Genomic DNA, 20,019 nt, shown 5'->3' with positions numbered 1-20,019 from the left:
CACCAAATGCACACCCAAGTGACACCTGAGCCCTTCGAGCAGCCACGCTCAGTTCTCCACGAGGGCTTCCCCCTAATTTGTTCAAGGTCAGGACAAGTATATGCGAAAATTTCAATTGCACAGAATCCTGGGTAACCCCCACAACCTTTGAGATTCCCAAGAATATTCATCAAACCAGGTGTAAGAAAAGTTCAATTCATGTTCTCATAAACATAACACATAACCGGGGGTTTAATTTAATAATCCTCCGCGGTTCATAGGTGAGAGACGCGTCTCCTTCCTCGGACTGCAGTCAGGATTTCAAGAGATCCTTAGACAGCAAAAATGAGACTTCACTCACGTCCTTTATCTCCACCACGCCAACCGCCACTGGGTGTCATTTATCACATGGGGAGACTAGAGACAACCCGATGTTACAAAAGGAGGAAACCGTTACACAAAGAACTATTTATCGCCATCTGGGGCAATCATGCGCCAATTAGAATAAAGACACCGAAGACCACATAGTAAGAAGATGATATTTGCAAAATGCAGTTAGATGGAGAAAGAGGAATGCAAAATGAAATCTGTAATTTCATTACCACTGTGCAGAAAGGACATTTGTAGCTGTAAAGACTAGAAGGTACCAAAAGGAGACAAAAACACTTGCTGCAGGGTGGTGACATTATGCATAGAATTTTAAAATGTATTTAAAATTTACTTTCCAATATTTTAAAAGGTCAATTACACACACAAAGTCATGGCTCCAAAATAAAAACCTGAACAACTGGATTGGGGAACTTTGGGGATAATGGATGGCTAGTCTGGGATTCTCCAGAGGCAGGGTTTCTTCCCGTGTGGTCCTGGGAACAGCAGCATCAACATCATCTGGCAGCTTGTTAGAAAGGAAAATTCTGGGTTAACCCCAGATCTACTGAATTGGAAACTCTGGGGATGGGGTCCAGCAAGCTGTTTTAATAAAGTTTCCAGGTCACTCTGATGCCTGTTCAAGTTTGAAACCACTGCTTTCAAGAACCTTCCAGTCTGATATTCTGCGAATTCCACAAGTCTAGAAAGGGTCTATCTTTCATCCTGCGCTGTCTCTCCCCAACACCACTCCCACTATTTATGAGAGCTCCACACTACTTATCAGATCAGGTTCAAAGTCTTCACCTGAGAGTCAAGGTTCTACTTTTGCTACCACATTTCATCTTTACTACTATAGCTAGTTAACATGGATTATGCTTCTGTGCATTAATTATCTCATTTGATCCTCTAACAACTCTATAAGGTAGATAATATTAATATGCCCATTTCATAGATGAGAATACTGAGGCCAAAAGAAGTCCAAGATCACACCACTAGTAAATGATGAAACCAGAATAATTTCAGAGCACAGGCCTTAAGCACCACTGAGGTTCAGAGAAGTTCACAGAGATAACAAGTGATGGAGCTGGTATAGGAACCCAGGCCTTTCTGATTCCAAAGCCTACTTGCTTTATAACCACGAAGCTCTGCTGCTTTACACTCTCTGCTGGGCAGAACCATGTGCTCACTGCCCTTCAAGTACACCACTGCCCCAAATCACAACATTGGAAAATATCTTACTGTCTTATCTTCTTTGCCACTAAGCCACATCCTTCAGATTCCTTGAGGCCTTCCAGGCCGCTTCCCCAAGATCCCTGGCCACAATGGGCTGCTCCCTCCCTTCTCTCAACCCCCGCAAAGTCCTATAGTGTACCTCTCACAATATTTACCAGTTCCCAACCTGAGTTATAGTTGCACACACGCTCCTTAGGGGAGGTGGTGGTCTGAGTTTATGGTGTCTGACCCAGAACTGGCACTGAGTCATTCAATGTGTCTTTTGTGTGACTAAATGAATTCTTTAGATATTTTATGTATCTTATCAGCCCAGCTGAAGGGCAGGAAGCGCCTTAAGAACAAGGACAGCATCTTTTACTTATTTTATATTTTCAAGAATATTCAGCCCTGGGCAGGTGCACAGTCGAGCCTGTAGTATATGCTTGAATTCAAGTAGGATGCTACTGGTACACAGCTCTGGGGTTTTTCTCCTACTGAAGCCCTGTAAGAATGCAGCTTATATTAATGGGGGATAATTGGGTACTATGCAAATGGATCCAATCAACTCATTTTTCTGTAAATAGAAATAATAAATTTAATGTTTTTAATAATGTTAAATAATAATTAAGAGAATTTTATGAGCACATTTTCCTGAAAATGCGTTTAAATTTCTATGCGATTAGGAAAAAAATCACAATTCTGTCTTTAAAAAAAACTGAGGCTATTATATGCCTTCATTATGCCTCTTTTAAAATGAAAGCATACTAGTTTTAAATATCATAACACAAACCCCAATGTCCCTCATTAAGGAAAATGTATTTCATTCCAAATATTGATCATCTATTACAGGCATTTATCTAGTCCAACAGGTATACTTTTAACAGGAAAAAAAAAATCTCATAAACATCCTAACTCCCATCACATACCCAGAGAGCAAAGGTACAAAAAAAAAAATCAAAATACGTATTTCAATAATATTCAAACCTCCAAAACTAGATTATAAACTTTTAGGAACACAATAACATAAAAACCAAAAGCTTTCCTAATTCATAAGTCATTTTTTAAATGATGTATATCATTGACAGAGAAAAATACCCAGCCACATGTTTTTAACAAACTGAAAGGCACAGATGAAAAGTACGTAACAATAAAAACAGATGAAGATGATCAGATTATTACAGTTTTCTAACAGTCATTTATTCGCATCCAATCTTTACACTGTCCTCACATGGTCTAACAGTAAATATACAACAAAAGATCTGATGAGCTTGGCGAGCCTCTCTAAATCCAAATCAATGTACCACCACTGAACAGGCAGAGTAAACTTACCAGCTCCACAGATCCATAATGTTTCCTACTGAAATCCCCACGTCTACAGCCTAGGTCTTCCGAGACAGAGCTGGAACAAAAATGCTTCATCAGTATTATACATAGCGATCTGGTCACAAACCTTCTGCAAAAATCGACTACCATTTGCAAAAAAGGGCTGCTGTGGAACAGGCTGGCCCCAGCTCCTCACTGCAGGGGAGCCTCCTTGCAACAGACACAGGCCTCAGCAGCCATTGCAGAGCCCGGCTCTCATGGAGCCCTCAGTGAAAAGAAAAACGCCCGAGTCATCCCTGGAAGTCTAGGCAGTGATTGAATTAAATATTTAGTCATTTGGAATCGATTGAAATTTCCAAGGCTACTGGTGGTTTATAATTTCATTTCAGTACAAGCAAAGGGGAGAGAAACCGTGCAGTAAACTTGAGGCAAGGAACAAAGCTTGCAATTATCTTTCATTAAGAGAGCCTCTTTGTCCCAAATATTGCAATAAAAATAACCAGCATTTTTTTGATGCTATATAGGAGAAATAAAACTTTAGGAGGAAAAAAAAATCTTCAAAATCCTGGTTGGCTCCACCCCCCTCTAATTTATGACAGTATGACAAAATGAAAAAGACAAGGGCTAAAAAAATATCTAAATATCCAACTTCCAAATATATTCAGTTTTGACACAGCAGTAGCTAATACTTTCCCACCTCCTCCCCTCAAAAGAGACTTAAATCAGATAAGAAAAATCACAAGTTATTGAAGAAGAGCAATTAAAGCAAGGGCAAAATTATTCCTGCATTTGCATCTTAAACACATAGTTACACACTCAAAAGACACATCTTATTGACTAGTTAGGACCCCAAACAGTACTCATGAAACCATCAGAGATCCGCAAATGCAAACAGTTTTAATAAGTTTTGTTTTAATATGTCATGCAAATAGCTAATAAAAAGCTAAAGTGACAGAAGAATTACATGTTTAAAAAGCCAAAACATTTGGGATCTGACATGCAAAGAAAGGGACAGTTAGTACCTTCTCATCTCCCTTAAAAGGTGGGCTACATTTTCTAATTACAGCCCTCGTGGTAAGGCTCAGAAAGAGAGCGGCTGACGCTTAGCAGCCACAGGGCTGCCTCTCTGCCAGGACACTATCTGATAGGCTCCGGGAAAGACAGCGTGAGAGAAATGAGATTAGACAGTCTAATGGTATTCTGCTTCCACCATTTCACAGAGATGGCAGAATTAATCTTATGAGAAATTTAACCTGTTGTAGTTCTCACTTCCTTAGCTGAAAATGTGCAGCACATTAACGGATGCAGCTTGGAAGGGTGTCCTAGATAATACCTTCCTGCTTCTAGTGACATGATTTTCTACCAAAATAAAACCTCTGAAAGAAATTTTAAAACTCCCCTCCATGGCCTGTTCTGGTCCATGTTAAATATGTCCTCTCTGTCCATCTTCGCGGCTCATTTTGAAAACCTTCCTGGAGAAGGCTGCCACTGCCCTACAGAGCAGTTTTGAGAGCTTTCCCCCGGCCGCCCTGAATTACCGAGAGGGAGTAGCTCTAATGAGAGGAGGGTCCACACACTGGACAGAGGCCGGGCACAGAGCAGGGGCTCAATGGCTGTTGATGGAAAGCTCTGTGTGCCCAGATCTTGGCAACCTCTTCAGTTGTCACTGGGTGCACTGTGCAGTCAACACCAGCAGCAGCTTCTAACACAAAGGGCCATGAATGTGAAAAGAGCAGGCCCCAGCTCTGGGCCCCACCCTATGCTGCCCTCAGTACCACCCAGGGGGCCAAGGACAGTGCCAGAGACAAATAAAAACCGGTGACAACTCTGCATCCTGGAGCAGCCTCAGAGAGAGAAAACTGTCCTATGAGAAAAACCAAGGCAGATATAAACGGAACATCTGCTCTCAGTGACCCTTTCCCCCTCTAACTGCCTTTCATCCGATAAGCTGCAGAGACTGCGTGCTAGTGATGGGAACCAGGCTGAACTGCATGGGGCGTTCCTAGGGCTGTGGGATGCACTCAAAGCAGCCATGTTTCAAAACCCTCCCCGCTCCTCTCTCCCTCCCCAGGCCCTCTGGCCCCTTGGCTTCCAGCACAAAGAATGTGATTAGAGGGGATTCGCCCGAGCTCCAAGGGGGATCTTTGTACTTCTCCAGGTCCCCAGTGTCTGGCCCACTGCCTGGCACAGAGTAGACCTGCGTAAACGTTTGTTGCATTAATGAAGATATTTGCACATATTTGGATCTTACTAGCTACTGCCCGATAGCATCCTCACAAGAGCCGAGGCCGGCTGCCCGCTGACATTCTCCCTGGTAAGTTCCTGGTCACTGTTCCATCAGTCCAGACAGTTCTGGCTCAAGAGGCAGGCCCTGCTGTATGCACACCAAAACCTGTTCTCTTTTCCTCTTGGGCTGTGGCCAGACTGCATTTCCTGGCCACTCTTGCAGCAAATGTGACCATATGACTGCATTCTGTCCAAGAGAATATGGGCAGAAGTGACGTGGGCCACTTCCAGGCACATCCCACAGGGATACTTCCTCCCTCCCCAGTGCCAGCAGGTGGGGAGGACTATAAGGATCCACAGAAAGGCAGAGCTTCAAGATGGAAAAAACCTGGGTCTCTGAATGACCAAGTGGAAGCCCACACTTCCAAGAACATCTGTATTAGAGTATGATGGGAGCAAGAAATGGACATTTCGGGAAGCACGTAGAGTTTGGGTTCACCTGCTAAAGCCTTTGTGTTACCTGAACTAATACAGAAGTCGGCATCTCACAATGGGGTGCTATCATAGCAACAACCTAAAATGTGGACTGGTTTAGTAGGCAGACAGCAGCCAGTGTGGAAACTGATCTCTGAGGCTGAAAGATGGAGACCTATGTTATAAAGTAGCAAAATATGTGGTAAAACTTACACCTACAGTCATTTAGAAGGTGGGCCTGTGTCTTCTGAGCCGGCAGCTCTAGGGAAGGTGGCTGGACAGGTCAGAGCAATGCTGGCTCCTGCTGGCTGACCCCAGCAAGGTTTGTGACAAGGAAGAGATAAGCCCAGGCAAGAGCTGGATGGGTGTCAAGTAAAGACAGAAGGGAACAGAGTCTAGAGACTAAGGGCCGCATAGGCTTGAGAGATCACTCTGTTTCTGAACCCCAAACAGTAAGAGTCTGGCCGGTGAAATGTGGGTCAAAATGATGGGCACCTCTTCCAGACCTGTTCCATCGATTTCCCGTGAATCATCGCTGCTCTCTTTTCTCAGCCACTGGCTGAATGGAGAGGGCCATGAAGGCCAAGAGGGATGAACCAAGGATGAGCCTTGGTCCCTAAATAACCCCACAGAAGATCCCAAGTAGAAATACCCTCACTGGGCTATGATATGAGTGAGAAATAACTGTTTTTGTTTTAAGTCACTAAGATTCAGGGTTTACTTATTATAACATGTGATTTTATCTTGTTTTATTTATTGATTTTAGAGAGGAAGAGGGAGAGGGGAAGGGGAGGGGGAGGGGGAAGGGGAGGGGGAGGGGGAAGGGGAGGGGGAGGGGGAGGGGGGAGGGGGAGGGGGAGGGGGAGGGGGAGGGGGAGGGGGAGGGGGAGGGGGAGGGAGAGGGAGAGGGAGAGGGAGAGGGAGAGGGAGAGGGAGAGGGAGAGGGAGAGGGAGAGGGAGAGGGAGAGGGAGAGGGAGAGGGAGAGGGAGAGGGAGAGGGAGAGGGAGAGGGAGGGAGACATCGATTTGTTGTTCCACTTATTTATGCATTCATTGGTTGATTTTTGTCTGTGCCCTGACCCGGGATCAGACCCGCAACCTTCCTGTGCCGGGAAAACACTCTAACCAGCAGAGTTACCTGGCCAGGGCCAGGCGATTTTATCTTAATTGGCAGAACTCTCTACAAGTAACAAAGTAGTGTGGGAATGACTACCACAATAAAGGTCCTCATAGTGCCGGTGAGCGAAAGAAATGCTGGGCAACAGTGTTCATTAGCTTCAGAGTCCATCAGAGTCCCCCGAGCCCAGGCGGGGGTGGGGTGGGGGGTAGGTATTCTAAAAATGCGGAGTCCCTGGCCCTGTTCCCAGAGGCTGTGACTCAGCATGTCTGTGGCTTTAACAAGCAGCCGGGGAATTCAGGTGCAGGTGGCCCACAGACAATGTTTTCAAAAACACTGATCTTCCAGGCGCCTCTGGAACCTGGGAAACCTGTTAGCATCCGGTAGCACATTCACGGGAAAGTACAAGGCTTGATCAAGTGTCTAGGAATGGGAGGGGGTGGAATACAGACAGGCCTGAAGGATGTGCTTCAGTCAGATACAGGCTCCTAACGCCGCTGGGTCTTCATTCCCTGTTTATAAAATGTGGTTGGTATTTTGTATCACCTCCTTAAGAGGGTTATAAAGAATAAATTACAAAGAGCAGACAAGAGTTTACTCTAAGCACAATGTCTATCACAGGAAAACTACTCAATAAATGTTAGCTATTATTATTACCCGTATTATCACTATGAATTCTTCTCAGGTTGTTAGAGGGAGCCCTGGGAAGGGGTGTTCAACATAAATGATTACTAACTTTTTAAGAGTTTGAAGTAAGATGCTTCTTTCCCTCCTGCAGCATAAAGGGAGGCCTGGGGCCACGCAGCAGGCTTCCTGGGGCAGGGCTAGGGCAGCACCACAGCTCAGCAGACATCTCCCTAAAGTGCTGGCCTGGCCGTGTGATCTCGCCAGGAAAATACCTGGGACCAAGGCAGGTGCAAAAATGCACCAGAGAGTTCAAGTTCTTCATATGCAGTGTGCTCTAGGTTCTAAATAAAACACCTTGGTTTTAGCAAATGAATGCATGATGCTGGATCGCACTTCACAAGCATGAACAGAGCCAAGGACCTTCAAGTGAAATTTCTAAATATGGCCCAGGATGGAAGCAAAGATGTCCAGCTCCATGCAGAGGCTAGGAAAATTGCCATTACAGAATAAGTCAGATTCCTGGAAAGCAAGACAACCCCCTTCAAAGAGTCAGTCATGGAAACTGAGTAAGGAAAAAGAAGGGAGCTGCAACTCAATACCGGTCCCGACTCAGCTCGCCCATAGGTTAGACTGACCCTAGAGACTGGCCAGGCCCTGTTAACACGGGCCTCGGTCATTCCCAGCCCTGCTGGAAGAGCTGAAGCCAACAGCAACGCGGGCCTCGGTCATTCCCAGCCCTGCTGGAAGAGCTGAAGCCAACAACAAGAACGGGGACTCTTCCTGGACCAGCAGAGGATCTGAGAAACACCAGGCAGTTTTTCAGAAGCAGAGCTTAATGTCAGGAGAGCCAGACAATGCCTCAGCCCCCTTGATAAGCAGGTAGTAATAGACAGATGGAAGAGTCCCCCTATTTGAGGGACAGAGAAGGTAAAAAATGTGCCAGACTACAGATTCAGGCTCAGAGGGAGCCCAGTACCTCCTAACAGCAGGATCTAGAACAGCTTATTGTGCAAAGGGGACCAGTTGTCTCTCCTTCCATAGGTGACACAGAAAAACAGAGATGCCAGTAATTTCTAATGACGAAATGGAAGATCTTCTGGCCTCTTTTGAAGATATTTAACACCAGATTTAAGAGGCTGGAAAGTGAGCTGGAAGATTTCTAGAGTAGAAGGGTCTCAGGGAATTGGAGCCCTTGATTCCTGACATGCAGTCACCACAGAACCCAGCAATTGTACTTTTGGACATTTATCCCAGAGAAATGAAAATGTATATTCACAAAAACTTGCACACAAAGTTAATAGCAGCTCTATTCACGATAGCCCCCAACTGGAAAAGGCCCTGATGCCCTTCAAAGGGCAAAGTTAAATTGTGGTGCATCAATACCACAGAATATTACTTAGCAATTTAAAGGAACTAATTACTGATACAAGCAACAGCTTGGATAAATCTCCAGGGAATTATGCTGACTGAAAAAAAGGTTGCGTAGTGTATGACTCCATTTATGTAACATTCCTGACATGACAACATTACAGAGGGAAGGGGGATGTAGGTGTGGTTATAAAGGGGGTGGTGCCCTGGCCAGTCTGGCTCAGTGGTTGGAGCCTTGATTCTGGTCATGGGCACACACCTCAGTTGCAGGCTCCATCTCCAGCCCCAGGCGGGGCGCATGCAGGAGGCAACCAATCGATGTGTCTCTCACATTGATGTTTCTCTCTCTTTCTCTCTCTCTCTCCCCTTCCACTCTCTCTGAAAAGTAGTGGAAAAAATATCCTTGGGTGAGGGTTAAAACAATTTTTTTGTAAAGGAGGGGCGGTGATGGAGCCCTTCTGCGTCTTGTCTGTGGTGGCAGCTGAATGAGCTGACACGCATGGCAACATGGCAAGCAGAATGGAAGACCTAAGACCAACGGGCTGTGTCAATGACATTACCATTGGGGGAAACTGGGCGAGGGTACATAGTGTCTCTTTGTGCTATTTCTTATAACTTCATATGAATCTATGATTCTCTCAAAATAAAAAGTTTAACTTAAAAAACTATATCCAAGTAAAAATTCTTTCACTCATTCAATAAGCAATTACTTTCACTCGTTTAATAGGGTACCAAGTGCTAAACATGAGATGTGTGGCCCCTGCTGTGAGCGCGTAAGTGCCATGGGAAAATACAAAGTGCACGGGACTTCCCAGGAACAAAAATATTGTGCAAGTAAAGAACACCTGTGTATAGCAAACCTGGTAAATTGTCAGACAGCCTCTTTGCGCTCCCTTCATAAGTAGCATATGCAGTCTTGGGGGGGGGGTGCCCTCAGCAGAAGCCGGGGAGGTGCGCCACGCGCTCCTCATCTCAAGACCCACCATCCAGAAAGCTGGGAACCGCCATCTGCAAAATGACTCCTGCAAAGGGTAATGTCTGCTCCCTCCCTCCCTACGTGGGCCTCAGTGACCTTGGCTTCTCCTTTCCTGTACGGTCAAGGCGGTAGACGTTTCCAGCTCAGAGTATAATTTGGTTTGGGAAGCACTGCTCACAGGAGACCCACACATGCATAATGTCAAAATGTTCAGCAGAAACTTACTTAAGGAAAAAATATCAGCAGGCAACATATGTTGCCGCATACCTCCTACCACCTGCAGATTTCACTGCTTGGGGAAATCCTTCCGGAGTCCGTCTCCCCAGGTCACTGAGATTCATTCACAAGTTCTGCCTCCAACAGCACCCAGGCTCTGAAGGGAGGCATGTTATCCAGGCTGGGTGCTTCTGAACTGTGCCCCAGGCAGCAAGAACCCTAGAGAACACCAAGGTCACTCGGCCCCAGCTGCTGAGTGCGTATTCTCTATCAGATACTTGAAAAACAGCTGTCCGGGCTCCACGTGCGCAGTTATCAGTGATCACACAGTGTGCCCCAAAGCCCTGCACCCTTCCTGTCAAACAGTTTTCTCCTATGCTGAGTGACATCCATCACACCTTAATTTCCACCAGCTGCTCCTACATCATCGTCCTTCCAGTTTTTCTTAATTTCTCCACTGTCACTTACATACCCCCGGCCCCCATCTAACCGGGCCCACCCTCCTCTCCCCCTCAGCACTCCAGCCACACTGCCTTTCTCTCTTTTCCTTCAGCTTGCTAAGCTCCTTCTAGTCTTAGGACCTGGAAAGCTCTCTCCACATTCCTTCTTCTTCCAGACCCCGCCCCCAATTCCCAGACTAGAATTTACAAAGAGTATTGGATTGACATCGGTCTCCCCACTAGAATACGAGCTCCACAATGGCAGGTGCCTTACTGGTTTTGTCCAATGCAAAATTCTTAGCACCTAACATAATACTTGGCACAGAGTTAGCTCTTAGTGGGGTTTTGTTGAATGACAGGTGGGTGGATGGATGGGTGGATGGGTAGGTGGATGATGGGTAGCCAGCCCTTTGGGACAATATAAAACAACTTAAGATTACTTCTATAGGAAAGCTCTTCAAATAAATATCTGAGGAATCATCATAATGTCTCCTAGGGTTTTTCTTCTTTAGAGGCCAAGTGTGACACAGGAGGGCGGGGTGAGTTACACTGCCTAGGTACCTAGAGAAGGGGCAGGGCAAACACAACTACTCTGCAAGTTCCTCTAGGATCGGGCCGGGAGAGACACCCATGCGCTCACTGCCGGCTGTTGCATATTCATGATATCTGTTTTTGAGCAGACATAAAAATACTGTAAATGTTGCCTTAGGTTAATCTCAAAAAATTTCAGAGGTTAATACAATGCCAGTAATATGAGCAAACAAAGACATGTGGTAGGAGCCATCACAACAAACAAATCGTGACACCATTCACCAGCCACTAGTTCCTGACGAAGCTCACATTTCCTGCCTAGTAACTAGTACCTTTTAATAAACAGGTAATACAATCGAGTGCAACTGGCTGACACTACAGCATCAAAAAGTAAATCAGCAGCACGTGTCAAACTCAGCCAACTGCATACTTAAGATTCTTGCCATTTATGGCATGTAAATTATAGCTTAACAAGAATTTATTTTAAAATGCTATACAGAAGTCTGACCCTAAACTTAAATAAAGTAATATCTGTATGTACACAGAAATTACAGGTACATAAGCGTTGCCTGATGTTTACCTCGCCTGGTCTAGCCCACCACCAACTCACTGCCTCATCTTAGGCAAGAAACAGCTCCTTCATGGGCCATCAGATCTACAACTGTAAAATGGGGCTTCATTAACAAATTAATTCAACAAATACTGATAACCATGGTAACTTCCCCATAGAGCTGTTGGTTTTAATGAAAAAATACATATGAAGCACTTAGCATAATAACTACTTGAATAAATAGAGGTTATGCATCTACACCTCTCATTAGGAAGAAAATGTGTGTATGTGCTTAGAAAACAACATAAAGAAGAAATAAAGGCTCTTAGTCAAAAGTTAGGGGCAAGCTAGAATTTTCCATAATCAAGAGTTTTCTCATTTTAGGAACATAGTTGTGGGGGAAGAAAAAACTTTTCTTCTACCCTATTAGGTTCTATGACTGGAGCCTGTGAATTCAAATGACAAAGATAGGCTAACAGGAGAAAAGGCATACAAATTTTATTTTTAATTTTACTTGCACAAGGGCTCCACAGAAAAGCGAACCCAAAGAAGCAGTTAGACTCAGGGGCTTATGTACCATTTTAACAAAGGGTGACAATTGTGGAGAAATGAGTAGATGAGAGAAAAGGGATGTGTGGCTTCTCAGAGAGGTAAATCATGAGAAGGTAAATACACGGGGGAAACTAATGGTCTACAAGGGTTATTCAGTAAGGTGTGTGCATGAAGACTCATCTTGGTGTCTCTGTCTCTGCTGATAGTGTTGCTCCCCTCTTCTTGGTACAGGAGAGGGGAGGGGGCACCTTTACGAAAGGAAATTTCTGCCCTGCTCTTTGGCAGATAGGGGAAGGACAAAGATGCCGTCCTGTGTCTGCTTTTTAATCAATTGCCTTCAGCTCAAAATAATCCTTAGGCCAAAGTGGCACTTTTTAGGTGGCATATTCTGATCCCCTTCATAGCCAGTACCAATATGTGAAAAATTCTTAGTCTCAAACATAAAAATAAATGCTTATGGAACTGACTGAATTTCGCCTTGAGGTAACCCAGGAGAGAGGGAAGGCTCAAGCTACTTTTTATTTTTATTTTTTGTTAACCCTCACCCAAGGATATTTTTTCCATTGATTTTTAGAGAGAGTGGAAGGGAGGGAGGGAGAGGGAGGGAGAGAGAAAGGGGGGGAACATCTATGTGAGACACATGGATTGGTTCCCTCCCCAGTGTGCACCGACTAGGATCAGAGACTGAACATGCAACCCAGGTTTGCGTCCTTGACCGGGAATTGAACCCTAGGCCCTTCAGTGCACAAGCTGGCACTCTAACCACTTAGCCACACTGGCCAGGGCTACTTTTTAATGATTTCTGTACTGTAGTATAATTTTTTGGACCAATTTAGATCCACTCCATGCTTATCTGTGCTGTTTCCCTCCAAGCACATTCAGAGCACGTAGTAGAAGAAAAGCAGCTTACTCAGTGCTTTTAAGGTCAAACTATATTTTTGAAAGATTTTCTGAAATTTTTACTTCACTCAGCTACTCTGATTCTGAGATAGTCTAAGAAAATGAGACTATGAAACCATGGGTGAGGGAGAGTGATGAGGGAAGAGGAGGGGGGTGCTCTTTAAAGAAAGCGAAATAATAGGTAAACCAAACATAGAAATATAGGAGGCAAAGTACTTTAAGTAAGAGCATTTCTTACTAGAGGGCATGACAAGAAACAGCCAGCCTGTCTCCATGGCCAAAATGAGGTTTATAAAAATGAGTGTTGGCTGATGTGAATTTAGGGCAGGAGAGACTGAACCAATTCTTTTTGTCTCTTAAAAGCCATGATTAAAAGAGTAATAATATCTTGTCGCTATTTATAGTATGTCCTTATGATGTTCTGTACTGTACTTTGAGATGGGGTGAGCACCAAAAATGGGTTGCTGGCCCATAAGGACTGTAAAATTTGAAAGAATAGAAACTTGAGTCGTCAAAGGAATACAATTCTTAGTAATGGCATAACCTCCTGGAGGAAAAATTATTGCTTTTAGCAGCTATCCCTCCAGGGGATGTTGAGTTCAGTGGGGAGTAGGGCATTTGCAGCTTCTGTTCCCAGCAAAGAGCCAGGATGTCCTGGCAGAGTGAGGCCATACTCCTCCTCTGTAACTCCACGTCACCCTTGCATGGTGAAGATCTACATTCCTCTCCCTTCAATCAGGCCACCTCCTTCCCTGGGGACCTCACTGTTCCTGCACCTCTGTGCTAACGACTCTCCAAAACAAATCTCCAACTTGGCTCTTTCTGTACAACCGCAAACTCAGACCTCTAGCTGCTAGACATAGTTCCATGGACACCCAAGCAGCCCCTAAAACATGACCTGGCCCAAATCACACTCGCTCCCACTGCTGCATTCATGTCACTCAAGGTACTGAGTCCAGAGTCATCTCTGTGTTCTCTCACATCCAACATCTAATCAGTCACCGGGCCGTTACTGCTGCCTGCACAGTACTGCTTTCAAAAGTTGAAGGTTTGTACCTGTGTATTTGTATTTCATTCTTTGAAGAGATAACACACTCACTTGGTTCAAACCAAAAGGTTTGTACAGGGCAAACCCTCCCCTCTCCCGCCCTCTCAGCCCCTCAGTTCCTGCCACCACCATCAACTTGGATTATTTATTGCGTATCTCCCAGAGGTGCTGGGTGCACTTACAAAGAGAGAGAGAGAAATACATATCCCCTCCCCCCTTTTCTTTACACAAAGGGCAGCAAACCATACACAATTCCACTCCTTGTTTTTGTTATTTTTTAATTTCATGTATCTTGGTGATGTTTCAAACTCAGTACCAAAAAGCTCCCATATTCTTTCCTATGGCCACATAGTATTCCATGGAGTATCTCTGCTCTATTACCCTGGCATCTCTGCTCTATTACCCTTACCTTGCACCCAACAAATATATTTAGTGAGCGCTTTCTACATGCCAGATACTATGTTAAGACAGGGTAGAACAGGATAATCAGAACCAACAAATCCAAACAAACCTCTCCTAACCAGACCCACACAGATTCCTGCCTGTCTCACAGTTGTTGGAGCTTTGGGAGCTTATCAATAAATCAAACCACTCCTGTCTCTGTGTTGGAATCGATTGGGAATTAGTGACAGTAGTTGGGCATATGGAAATCAAAATATAAATTTCTTTACTGTCAGAGTTTCATTAGCAAACTGAGCCTAAGAGCCAAATGCACTTCCAACCAGTCCCCAGGCCCCAAGCTTAGACCTGGAACAGACCATGGTGGGGGAGTCTGCTCTGTAGAGGGGCAGACACTTGCCTGCATGGTGCCAGGGGAATTGCTGTGTCAGCCTCCACTGTCAATCTCCAACAGGGGAGACCAAGGCAGATGTGCCTCCACATCTGTCTCTGAAAGACTCAGGTGTGTTTTCTACATGGAAAGAGGAGAGGAGATAACACACAGCTCTGTGGGCAGCCAGATCCTGAACAAATCTCTTAACCCGTTTTGGACTCCAGCTTCCTTATCTGTAAAACGAAGCTAACAGTAGCTACCTCATCCGGTTATTTTGTGAAGACTAAATAAGCAAACACATTTAGGTTGTTTGCACAGGCGCCTGATATGCAAACAATCAATAAATATTTGTTCAATGAATGAGTTAATGAATGAGTGGCCCACAGAATGGCAGTTCTTAAAGTCATCTTTCTAGCACGGTTTCCAGAGAACCCAACGTTGGCAGCCGCCAATCACAAGGGCAGTCCTGCCCCTAACCAGATTCACCAATAGGGCTCAGAATGCACCACCTGGGGCTGCTTCTGCTGCTTCTCATAGGCTCTGCTACAGTTCTGCCCGCCCCTTTGAGCTCGTCATCCGCGCAATGCATTATGGGGCTGGTAGTCTAGAGAAGCAGTGGTGGGGGCTGGACCACTATGAGAACTATGGTGCTCAGAGGAAGGGAGAGCGCCTCTTCTCCATACCCCACCTTTGGTATATAGAGCCCTGGCACCCCTTTTCTCCCTTGCAGCGTGCCAGGGCTGCCCAGGACTCTGGTTACCAGCGGCCTACAAAAAACAGGAGCATTCTCAGAAAATTCAGTATTCACTGGAATTTGAGATTTGTTTAAAATCAAGGAAACATTCATTACCCATAGTCTCATAAACTGACCTAAGGGGCCATTTCTGGAAAGTATGGTGGTAGCTCTGAAAAGACAGTGGTGACTCCAGGCTTACCCTAGTTTCCCTGAAGAATCCACGATAGAACTAGCAATTAGAAATTTACCCCAACTTCGGGAACCTTGTCTATTTCAAACTGCATTATCTTTTAACATCATAAAAGCTATCAATGGCTCCCCACTGCCTAAGATACAAAGTTCCGACCTCTTAGTGTTATAAGGTGCTTTGTAACTTTTTTTTTATCAATTTATGTGCATTCACATGTTTTAAAACAGCCTTTCTCAACATTTGCTGCACATACAAATCACCTGGGAGTTTTATAAAATATTGGTATTTGTGTCCCACCCTCGACCTTGGAATCCTGGAGGGATGGTGCAGGCTTCTGTATGTTTTTAAAGCTCCCAGGGGGACTCTCATGTGCAGCTGGGGTTGAGAACCACTTGTTTAATGCCTATCAACTCTGTGGGAACATCCTCTCATGGATCTGAGGCTTAGCTCTGCATTTTCCTCTGTTTAAAGTGGCCTTCTTTGCCCTTTCCTGCCTGGTGATGCTCATCTGCCTGGTTAAGCTCAACTGCTACCGCTTTCCTGCTCTGTCCTCCAGTGATTACTTACTCCTACAGCAGTGGATACAGGCTTCTTTCCTAGCGGCACTGGAATTATTTGGGTACTTAGGTCCCCCTGGAAAGGCTGTAAGTTCCCTGAGAAGAAGAGTCGAGAAGAGTCCTCTCTTACCCACTCCAGAACCACTGACTCAGAATCTCTGGGGCTGGGCCTCAGGCATCAGCTGTTTCTTAAGCCCCACAAGCGATTGTGATCCATGCCCCTGGTAAGGATTAGCTTCACAGAAGCACTGGGTACTGTGAGCATCGGTAAATATTTGTTGCGTTGAATTGATGAAGCATCTCATTTGCTTTTAAGTCAATCCTATCGTCGCACCTAGTTGCCTCTGACTGCCCTGGAGAGCTCAGCGCCCTGTCTTGCACTACCTACTTCAATCATTGACTCATCCATCCCTCCAGCAAATATTACTGCACACCATAGCAAAGCCCTGGGGATTGGGGGTAAACAGGAAAACACAGCTGCCACCCTACAGGGCTTGGAATCTATGCCTGTATTAGTTACAGTATAGTTATTACCATTTCTTCTGAATAATATTGGATTCCCTCTCCCAGATACTACTTGATATTCAAGGGTAAGGAAATCTTTTATTCTCTTATATTCCCAGTATGTTGCTGGCACATAGATAGCATTCTGTAACTGTTTACTAAATCAAGGCAACACATTTCATAGAACTAATTACAAATAGTTAGCATTGATTTGTGTGGTTATTCGATTAGTGGCTATCGGTCCCATGAGCTGTAAATCCCCCGAACACAGGAAGTGAATCTGTTTTGCTCACTATGCTGATGTGGGGCCTGGCTGAGTAGGTGCTCGATGGATATTGCTAAGTAAACAAATAAACACATGAATAAGACATCATTAAGAACAAAATGAGATATCCCAACCCAATACCCACTCCTTCTCCCTCCCTATGCTCCTCCCAAAGGGTAATTTTCTTCCCAAGCATTGAGGGATTTCAAGTTCCAGTGAGCGCGAGCACTAACAGATGATGCTTTTTTTACTTACTTACAGGTTGACCTGGGACTCGACTTCAGGGTCTTTTGTTGGCCATGTCTGAAGGGGCTGGATGCGAAAGGAGAGAGACGATTTTGCTTTCCACAGGAGGGTCTGTGCGGCCTGACCCCCACAGGACCCCTTTGGCAGCGGATCCATCGGCGGGCCTGGAGGCTGAAGCGCTGCGCTGAAGGAGTTGGGAAAGGCACTGAGAACGGAGAAGGGGAATGACAGGCCCACCGCTGCCCGATGCTGGTCTCCTGCCCAGAGGCCAGCCCCATTAGTAAGTTCTGGGCGGGACGCCAAGGCCCTCACAAGGCGCAGGTGGCCCACCAAGACTTCACCACGCCCTTACTGCAGGAGCATGCTAGGGAGAGGCAGGCCCGGCCGAATCCTACTGCGCCCCTCGGCCGTGAGTGGTCATCCACCCACAATGTCAATCAGGGGGTCTCCAGGAAAAGGACAGTGAGCATTTAAAGCACCACACCCTTACTCAGGAAAAGGTAACACTCTCCCAGTGGGAGGCAGCTACATCCAGAGTGCTTTTGGGGAAGAACTATGGTGGAGCTTCATGGCCATCGCTATGTTAGTCTAGGGGAGCTTAGATTGTCTCCTAATTTCCTATTAAATTTTCCAAGAAAAACCATGAGAGGGCTTACACTGGCAACAGCACTTAGACAAAGAGGCCCAAACCCACATTGCAGGAGGAATGGCACGAGGCACGTAGGCAGTGGACACTTGCTGAATCATTGCATGGATCGCTCGTGGGAATACACTGAGAGGTGCATCCCTGAAGTCTGCCTGCTCCTTTCTCTGGCCACAGACAGACATGCAAACAAAACCCAGTGACTTAGAAACAGAAAAATAAAAAGCACCCTTAGATAACACTTTGATCAAAAGGGACTCTTTATAATGTCTTTTTAATTTTTTTATTGAATTTATTGGGATGACATTAGTTAATAAAATGATACAGGTTTCAAGTGTATGATTCTATAAACCATCATCCATATGCTGTACTATGTGTTCACCACCCCAAGTGAAGCCTCCTTCCATCACCGTTTATCCCCCCTTTCCTGTCCCCCTTTCCCTCTGGTAATCACCATACTGTTCTCTTTGTCTTAGGAGATTTTTTTTCTTAATCCCTTCACCTTTTCACCCAGTTCTCCAACCCTGTTCCCCTCTGACAGCTTACATTCTGTCTTTCAGTTTATTTTAATCTTGAACCACTAAGATTATTTCATTGTCTTAGCATGTTGTTTTCTAGCCCTTTAATCTTTAAATTTTGTTTAAAAACACTTAAATGCTAGTTCTTTTCAACCTTTCTATTTAATTTTATCTTTTCCCCATAACTTTACCCCTAGTTTCTTAATTCTTTTTTATACTTCATCTAATTCTTTAGCTTCATTTTCTAACTGTTCAGGTTCTGTCTCATCGCTGTTAACTTTAACCCTTTTTCTCATTTCTGTTATCTTTCCTAGTCTTAACTTCCTAATTTAAAAAATGAACATTCCTCTAATCTTCTGACATATTTTATCTTTATTGCCTCACTATATGAAATATTCAGCAGTTGAAGAACCCCTTGGAAAGATGGCAGGGTAAGTGCTCATTTGCACAACTCCTCAGAACTCATGGGAATAGGCAAAAGCAGCCCAACGTTTGGAGAAACTTATTGAAACACGAAAATGGCCGAACTCCATGCTCTAACCCTGAAGATCTGTGTATACATAGAGTATGGACAAACCGAAAGCAAACACCGAGCCTACCTCTAACGGACCGCGAGGGAAAGGACAGGGCGCTCTCGAGGCCTCGAAGTGCGCCTCTGGAGCATGAGCACTGTGGGCAGGGGCAGGGCGGGGCAGGAGCATTCTGCTCCCTCTTTCCCCACTGCCCCCGCTCTCGGATACGGAGGGAGGCCTAGTCTGAGAAAGGCTGAAGAAGAGAAGAAAAAGTACATCTGAGCCGCCATCTGAACCTCCTGAATGATAGATATTAACCAAAAGCATATATGAATCCACGAAAAGAAGGCCCATGAATTGGGAAATCACACTGACCCGGCCCTCTTTGGAGGGACCTGTTTGCATATGTGTGCGTGTATGTGTGCGGGGGTGCTGAAAATTCAAGGGAAATCCTGCCATAGGGTCACCCACACCACAGGCACAGGGGACTCTGCAGATGGCAGGGAAAGCCTGGGGAGAGACTCAAAACAGATGGCACGTTCCCACAGCCTCTGTACCTTCTCGCCTCCCGAGAAGCGTCAAGACCAGAGCTGTAGCTCCAGCTCCGAAAGAGAAGCTTTGCGGTTGCTCAGATAAAAGGGAAGGGGGTCAAGGTGAACCTACCCGTGTTATTAATAGGCAACCCCAGACCCAGGCGGAGCTGCTTCGATTTGAAGATGAGCATGTGGGACTAAACTAGCACAGACCTAGGAAATAAGGTTTGTAAAGGCAGATGGAGAGCACAGGTCAGATGATTTTTAACGGAGCAGATGAACAATATAATAGCTTTGTTTTCTCAAGAAAGAACAAGAACTCTCTCAAAACAAAAGATCAAATAATACAAGACAGACTTCACAAGGCTCCAGGATAAACTGCCAGCATGTGCCAGAAGGCTTATTCACAGAGCGGAGGTGCTTTCTGGGAGGGCAGGGGGCCCGAGGAGAGGAAACCCTGGCATCCGGGAGTGGATCTCTTGGGTAGGGTGTGTGTGTGTGTGTGTGTGTGTGTGTGTGTGTGTGTGGTGGGGAGGGGGTAGGTGTTATTACACTGGGGACAGCCCTCAGAAACCACAGTTTACAGTTTTCTGTTGTGACTCCTGAGCCTTGGAGTGGCAGGAGCCCTCTCCTTC

At 45.3% G+C, this 20,019-nt stretch overlaps 1 protein-coding gene across 1 annotated transcript in view; it reads right to left on the bottom strand.

Annotated features, from left to right (window-relative positions):
• Window positions 1–17,356, bottom strand: part of GARNL3 (GTPase activating Rap/RanGAP domain like 3) — an 81,199-nt gene extending 63,843 nt beyond the window's left edge. Inside the window, exons 1-2 of the mRNA XM_016210988.2 lie at window positions 17,192–17,356; window positions 2,890–2,959 (exon numbers count right to left, since the gene is read on the bottom strand). Coding sequence (XP_016066474.2) covers window positions 2,890–2,959; window positions 17,192–17,334 — 213 coding nt within the window. The 5' untranslated portion in view covers window positions 17,335–17,356. The remainder of the gene's footprint in view (window positions 1–2,889; window positions 2,960–17,191) is intronic.
• Window positions 17,357–20,019: the final 2,663 nt, after the last annotated feature.

The sequence above is a fragment of the Miniopterus natalensis genome, chromosome 12 (genome assembly GCF_054644295.1).
Source record: "Miniopterus natalensis isolate mMinNat1 chromosome 12, mMinNat1.hap1, whole genome shotgun sequence".
Lineage (NCBI taxonomy): Eukaryota > Metazoa > Chordata > Mammalia > Chiroptera > Miniopteridae > Miniopterus > Miniopterus natalensis.
This window is presented reverse-complemented; position numbering and strand designations above follow the sequence as displayed.